An 8,232-nucleotide genomic window follows, 5' to 3' on the forward strand; every position below is an offset into this window, starting at 1 on the left:
ATGTTTTTCTACTTGCACAAATGCGCATGCACACACACACACACACACACACACACACACACACACACACACACACACACTCACAGAATCATTGATAGCCACATCATATTTAGCTTACGTTGATTGGACTAAATTGCTTTTGGTATCTTTTAGTTTTCAATGTATTAGACTAAGCACAGGTGATTTGATGATGTTGAAACATTGAAGTTGAAATGGTGCCGGAATAGTGGAGGCAGCTCCTGTTTTCTTTGTGACTTGCTGTAACTCTCCGTGGTTCTAAATCAATAGTTGTTTAGCGGTCCAAAAATGTCGGAAACATTAACTTGCTTGACCATGCTGTAGGTCTGTTACTGTTGGCTTCCCCAGTGATTTTACTCACGTAACCGCTACTGGTTGCTTGTTGAGTATGCACAACAGTGTCTCCCTCATTGCTTTCTATTACAACTGCCTTAGCCTGCACTGACCTCCATAAATTTGTCTCTGTCACCTCACAGGGGGTATTGGCCAATTAAGCCTGTGCATTGAACAGCACTTCAGTACAGCTTCTCACCTGCCTTGGTTGTGTTAGGAGAGGTAAAATGTTGTGCTGACATAACCTCTGGTTAACAAGTCTATTTACAACATGGGCCCATGAAAGAACCAGGAGTCTGTCATTGTTTTACACCAATAAGACCTATTTGCCACACGCTGATAAAGGCTCTTCAGCCGAAACAATGGACAAATAAATCCACAGCAAGGAGAGGAGCGGGGGACTTTGTTTTAAACTAAGACATCATCCATTGGACCGAGCGCATATACGAAAGGATAGAGGCTCAGGAGCAACTATTTTAGCACAATGCTATTTTGACAGGCCTAAATATGGAACCGAGAAAGTAGAGGGGACCTGGGTCCGGCAGCCTTCTGGACAAAACCTAATCCGTTTTAGAGAGCATCTTGGAAGAGGACAGGGACAGTCAAGCCACATCACAAATCAAACATGAGTGACACTCGTGTTGAAGCCCAAAGAAAGGAGAAGTGGATCAACCCAAACCAACCCCCGCAGGACATGGATAAGATTTATAAAATGGCCTTGTTTCTCTGTCTTGAGTCAGCCAAGGGCAAAAAGTAGCAGAGGATAACAAAGGGAAAGAATGACATAAATAATTGCGTGTGGAACAAGCCAAAAGAGATGTACAGTGTTTATGGCGGAAGGCAACATTAGGTACAGTAGGATAGGTAGGGGATACCCTCTGACTTACTGTACTACCCATCCTTGCAAACATCCGATGAGCCATAATGTTGAGAAGATATGGGCCTGGCTAGAGTTGGATTACCGGATCAAATGATAGTGTTTGTTTTCTCAGGTAATTATGCATGTGATGCTGCTTTATGGAATTCTAACATACGAGGAAGGGGGAAAACTAAGAGACTGTACTTAGGGAAGTCATATGGTGTAAATGACAGGACTTTGGTCAACAACAGCACATGAGACACAAATTACCAAAACATTGGTTTAATGACATTTCCATATCAACAGTTACTACTATACTACGATGAGGGAAGAGTGGAAACCATGTTGAGCACAAGTGAATACAGTATAATAACCATTTGGAATCAGTCCAAGCACTAAACCTACAGTAAGCCCATAGAGAATGGATTTTCCACCCATCTAGGTAGATTTGTGAAACCCATCATAGCAGATACGTGACTAATGAGTTGAAAAACTGGAAACATTTTCAATGGAAAATGATACTGTCTAGATCATGTTCCACTCCATGCATGCCTGGATTTTTCATTGAGGGAATTAAAGTTATTTCCTGGTCAGAAACATTGGAAAGATTGCGCAGTCAAAAGTATTTACTCTTTTTAGTGGAACCACCACATCCGTTTGATATATTACAATGACAAATAAGAACACTTTTCCCCCCTACGAACATCATTACATGTGCGAAAGAACAGCAGCTTTTTACAAAGCTCTTCCCACTCCTCTCCTCCATGTTCCTCCATTTCATCAACAAAAACAATAACAAAGGCGCTTCCGTGTACATGGCGCTGTTTCCCTAAATGCGGATTCAATCTTTAACTGGTGCAGGGTAATTCAGTGCCTCACATACATAATATAATATAGGCCTATGCATTTTTGGCCAAATATCACTGTTGTCATCTCCACCGTCTTTTCACAGGGTTATGTTGTGTTCAGTGGAGCCTGCTGAGGGGAGGACGGCTCATAATAATGGCTGGAATGGAGCGAATGGAATGGCATCAAACACATGATGAAACCGTGATGTATTTGATACCATTCCACTTACTCCGCTCTAGCCATTATCACGAGCCCGTCCTCCCCAATTAAGGTGCCATGATTCCCTGTGTTCCTCTCGGGGAATCATGGCACTGAACACGTCCACAGTACACAAGGGCTTTGAGCCTGGATACAGCACTTGGCCACACACCACAACCCCCCGAGGTGCTTTAGTGCTATTATAAACTGTTTACCAATTCAATTAGAACAGTAAACAAGTAATTTTGCGTCATACCCGTGGTATATTGTGTGATTTACCACAGCTTTCAGCCAATCAGCATCCAGGAGTCAAACTACCCAGTTTATAATGATTGTTAATTAATGTCCAAGTAATGACTCTGGTGATTAAAAATGATTAGAAAGTCTATCGAAGGTTTTAGGTGATTGCAAATGAGCGTCGCTGTGATCTTGATAATGATTGTAAATTAATGCTTGTGTAATTACCGTAGTAAATGGATGTCCGTCCGGCACTTGCACGCGTAACGTTCGAGCTGAAGGAGCGATAGAGCTTGGCACACCTGGGTGCGAGTGCAGCCTAATTGGGCTCTCCTACATGGGGGAGACCCACAGTGGTGGAGGGGCTTTGTCTTGAGAACATTAAACAGTCAAGGAGAAGAAGGACACGGGCAATTAGAGAAGAAGTGGACTGCATGAGTGCACATGATCGCCCCCCTTCGCCCGAAACATCTCCATCACTGCCGCCATGACAACACAAAAGACACCTGTTGTCACGCCTGCTCCCGCTCTTCCCCCCTGGCGTTCGAGGGCACCAGGCTCCCCAGCATTACGCACTCCTGCCACCATCATTACGCACACCTGCGTCCCCCCATCACGCGCATCAGCGATTATTAGACTCACCTGGACTCAATCACCTCTGACATTACCTCCCCTATATCTGTCTGTTCCCCCGCTCTGTTCCCCGCTTCAGCATTGATTGTCTTATGTCCTTGTATACCCGTGTGCTGATGCTGTTCCTGTCTCATTTCATGTCTGTTCCTGATTAAATGCTTGACTCCCCGTATCTGCTTCTCTATTCCAGGGTCGGTCCTTACAGAATGCTGAAGCCACCAAATTAAGGGGAGTACTGGCTTTCCGGTAAGCCAGCTCATTGGGCTGTCATGCCCGAGCTGGCTCGAGAGGTTGCTTGCCTCGGAAGGTGCCCATTGCACGTCAGGCATCAGCCGGATCGTCAGGTTTTTACCATCGGGCTCCCACGCCTCAGCGGTATCGACAGGCCTTCATGCCTCAGCCGGCTCGCCAGGCTCTCCACTTATCCCCCCTGGCACTCAAGGGCGTCAGGCTCCCCAGCATTACGCACTCCTGTCACCATCCTTACGCACACCTCACTTCCCCCGTCACGCGCATCAGTGATTATTGGACTCACCTGGACTCAATCACCTCTGACATTACCTCCCCTATATCTGTCTGTCCCCCCGCTCTGTTCCCCACTTCAGCATTGATTGTCTTATGTCCTTGTATGCTGACGCTGTTCCTGTCTCGTTTCAATCAGAGGACTCATTTGTGATGCAGAGGAGCACAGGGATAGAACATTTTCCTGAGATCAACAGCAGGACAGGGAGAACCAGTGTCTTGCCTGGTGATGGGACATTGGCAGCTTTTGGACAGACTGTACTATAATATACTATCTACAGGACTACGAGGACCCCCCCATTATGCCCACGTCACAAGGGAAGAAAGAGGTACACTAATAAACGCAATGGAAGATAGGCCTATTTACTGGAAATGGGTTGTTCTGGACACATGACATGCTCCCAAATGAGCCCACTAATGTCTCAGGTCATGTCAGAGTGGACAGAACATCGTGAATGAATAAGAACGGTAGAACACTGATTATAATTCCAGAGTTGTGAGTGCATACGAGTGCATAAGAGTAGTATACGAGTGCATGGCAGTCTTGGAACATTGTATAGATTATAGATTAGATTGTATAGATTATACTTCCCAGGCTGCTCTGCTGCCTATCACACAGCCAGTGGTCTAGAGAAGATAACTGAGATCGGGTACACACCGTGGTGGGGAGGGAGTCCCTCCCTAGAGCTCAAAACGGTTCCATGCTGTCACTAGCCTGACGAGGCAGGGACAGGGAAAGTCACAGTCCGTCAAACGCTGCAGATCCTAGGGGAAATTTAAGAAGGAAATGGGCTCCCTTCTGTAAAGCATCTGGCTCTCATACAGGAGCGACGTGATTCAGTACATATCACTCAAAGGCTATGAAATGCTTTAGCCTACACCTAATTGGATGCTGAAGAAAGAGCATGTGTTAAAGATTCAGGCAATAAGGACAAATGTGCCTCAATTAAGTTCATCTGATATAATATTCAGGGTGTTGTTATTAAATTCATCTGATATAATATTCAGCGTGTTGTGATTAAGTTCATCTGATATAATATTCAGCGTGTTGTGATTAAGTTCATCTGATATAATATTCAGCGTGTTGTGATTAAGTTCATCTGATATAATATTCAGCGCGTTGTGATTAAATTCATCTGATATAATATTCAGCGTGTTGTGATTAAGTTCATCTGATATAATATTCAGCGTGTTGTGATTAAATTCATCTGATATAATATTCAGCGTGTTGTGATTAAATTCATCTGATATAATATTCAGCGTGTTGTGATTAAATTCATCTGATATAATATTCAGCGTGTTGTGATTAAGTTCATCTGATATAATATTCAGCATGTTGTGATTAAATTCATCTGATATAATATTCAGCGTGTTGTGATTAAGTTCATCTGATATAATATTCAGCGCGTTGTGATTAAGTTCATCTGATATAATATTCAGCATGTTGTGATTAAATTCATCTGATATAATATTCAGCGTGTTGTGATTAAGTTCATCTGAGATAATATTCAGCTCACTAATTGGCTTCTTAAATAATCAGGCCAACACTGCCAAAAGGTTTATTTATGTCACGCTAATCATCTATGTCATACATTATTTGCGTGACCTATAGACATTACCATAATGGTCATGTGAGGTGAACGGCTTACTTAACCAGGAGGACCATAGCAATCCAGACAAGCTGTCCTTGCACTGGCAAAGAGTTGTTTATGTAGAAGAAAATGACAAGCACGAGTCATAAAGTGGGATGTCATCATTTGATTCAAAATGTATTATCAACACATTTAGATGCGGACTGAGAGACTTCAACCATGAGGAAATACATAGCAAGCAGCAAACTATAGTCTCCTTGATGGCATCTTTTGCTGTTGTAATCACTGTCAAACACATTCTATTGAATTAAAGTCCATACTATAAATGTATAACTAAAGACATATTGTAATCACTACTCAAGGCGGATTTACTATATTTAAAAAATATATGTATTTTTTATTGTGCACATAAACATAAAATAGAATATCAAGAGATCAGGCAGCTCTTTCATCTGTGAGCTAACGTTACGTGAGTCTGCTTTGAATGATTATCAGACTCCGCTCCACTCTTCCAGTAGCTCTTGTTCATACACTTTCAGATATCACCTCGTTTTCCCCTCCCAAATCTGTCTAGTACTCACATTTGCATGCAGACCAGTGATTGGCCGCTCGTATCTTACGCCGCAATAGACAACCATGTGCTGATTGGCTCCTGTCGAAAGAGGGCATGGAATCCCTGCGACCAAAAACACACATAAAAGGGACCGTGGAAAACGACCGAGGCAGACAAGCACCTACCTATTACAAGAGAACTTTGAGCACAATCAGAGACCTTCTGCTAGAATCTGTACAGAAATCTCAGACAATCTACACTCAGTGTGCAATTGCGCAGCTGTTTCTATCAACAGCTACTTCACCAGAAGACAGAAGAGTTTGACTGGTCTTGTGTCCTACTATTCTACCTGTCTGCTGACAGAGACTGTCAGTGACTGAACAGTCAGATTAAAGATACTTTTAGAACCCAGACAAAAAGACAAAAAGCAGTATCATGTCTCTAGAGGTGAAGGAGAAGACCCAGGTGAGGTTGGTGTTCCTGGGGGCGGCCGGCGTGGGCAAGACGGCCCTGATCCGCCGCTTCCTCCAGGACACCTTCGAGCCCAAGCACCGGCGCACCGTGGAGGAGATGCACAGCAAGGAATACGACATCGGCGGCTCTAAGGTCACCGTGGAGATCCTGGACACCAGCGGCAGCTACTCCTTCCCTGCCATGCGCAAGCTCTCCATCCAGAACAGCGACGCCTTCGCCCTGGTCTACGCGGTCGATGATGCAGAGTCGCTGGAGGCCGTCAAGAGCCTCCGAAACGAGATCCTGGAGGTCAAGGAGGACAAGTACACCCCGATCGTGGTGGTGGGCAACAAGTCAGATCGAGCAGGAAGCGACCGGCAGGTGGCAGCTGACGACGTACTGTCAACAGTGGAGCTGGACTGGAACAACAGCTACGTGGAGACGTCGGCCAAGGAGAACAACAACGTGATGGAGGTGTTCAGGGAGCTGCTGCAGCAGACCAACCTGCCCAGCCGGCTGAGCCCTGCTCTGAGGCGCCGCAGGGAGACCTTCCCCAAAGGAGACCCCAAGGGCATCCGGCCGCCCATGAACAAGACCAACTCCTGCATCATCTCCTAATGGGGCAGGTTGAAGGAGAAAAAGAGGGAAAGGGTGTGGGCTAGTACACCTGTTAAAGTGCTGCTGGACAAGAGGGAGAGGGAAACTTGACTGTGTATGGGCTGAAAAGGTTGAGTTGAGGGACTGCCAGTGTGCTGAAACGTAACTCCCAAACACTCTTGATTCCACGTCTGCTTCCCTTGTCCAAGCAATGTGGTTGATATGGGAAGAGAATGGGTGACAACGAATGGTTATGAAAGAGGACTTGGTCCAACTAATGTAAACATTGTAAGGTGGGGAGATAAGGGTGAAAAGGTGACAAAGATGTTCAACTGCTCAGTTGTTACTCAGTAATTACTTAATGTAATGTGTTGCTGCTTATTTGGTTAACAGGCTTCTGCTGTTTCAGTTTAGATCAATGTATAGCTTTTGTATTCAAATGATGCTAATTTTGCAATGTGTGTTTGACATTCACTTGCAATAAGACATTTGACTGTTGCAAACATACAATAAGAGTATTTATTCACTCAAAAGGAAGATTTATGTGCTGGGGTTTGTGCAAAGTCAATGGTTTGATGTAAAACACCATCTATTCAGTTGGAAATTCACATGTAGCACAGCATTATTGTTTACAAAAGACTCGCTTGTATTCAAGTTTTTTTTGATTGATTTGCTATTAAGCATGACTTGATTAATGTGTGTAAAAAGTGTTGACATGCAAATGTCTATTACATGCAATATGTTTTATTTTAAACATGTTTTTTACATTCTTACGTTTTTTTAAATTCACGATTTATACATTAAACTGCTTCACCAGTGTTCATTTTACGATGGAATGTTTACCCCATAAAGCTAAATAAATAGTACACAAAAATTTAAAAAAGCTATGATCTCCTGTAATAATTAACTGCGTTATGAATATGAGACACATACTTGCACTCTCAATAGAGAATGAACAACTGGCAGACACCAACTGGAGGAGTGAAATGGATATCACACACACATCAGACATCGCACACGTCAATCAAATAGCAACGGTCTATCTATCATCATGACCCCAATAGATGTGCAGGGTGCACCATGACGTGGATCAAATTTCCACAAGCAAACTACAAAAACATACTACCAAAGCCCACTTACTAGTGAACGTCTGCATAGTAGGATAAGGCCTAGACGAGGGATGGGCAACTTTGATGGGGGTGGGGACTCATCATGAGGGGCCGCTGTGGCTCACGGGTCTGCACACACACATCCATACCCACACATGCAGTCAGAGCAGGCCCTAGCCTTTTGGGGGCCCTAAGCTACATTTTTGGGGGTGTGGGGGGGGGATTGATCCGCGGGCCTACAAAAGAGCTGCCAGTTGCCAATCCCTGACCTAGGGTATA

The 8,232-nt window shown here is 44.2% G+C and overlaps 1 protein-coding gene across 1 annotated transcript; it reads left to right on the forward strand.

Annotated features, from left to right (window-relative positions):
• Positions 1-5,951: 5,951 nt before the first annotated feature.
• LOC115103554 (GTP-binding protein Rhes-like) lies at positions 5,952-7,663 on the forward strand. The gene has a single exon (XM_065006763.1). The coding sequence runs from the start codon at positions 6,230-6,232 to the stop codon at positions 6,863-6,865; it is 636 nt and encodes a 211-aa protein (XP_064862835.1). The 5' UTR covers positions 5,952-6,229; the 3' UTR covers positions 6,866-7,663.
• Positions 7,664-8,232: the final 569 nt, after the last annotated feature.

The sequence above is a fragment of the Oncorhynchus nerka genome, linkage group LG21 (genome assembly GCF_034236695.1).
Source record: "Oncorhynchus nerka isolate Pitt River linkage group LG21, Oner_Uvic_2.0, whole genome shotgun sequence".
NCBI lineage: Eukaryota > Metazoa > Chordata > Actinopteri > Salmoniformes > Salmonidae > Oncorhynchus > Oncorhynchus nerka.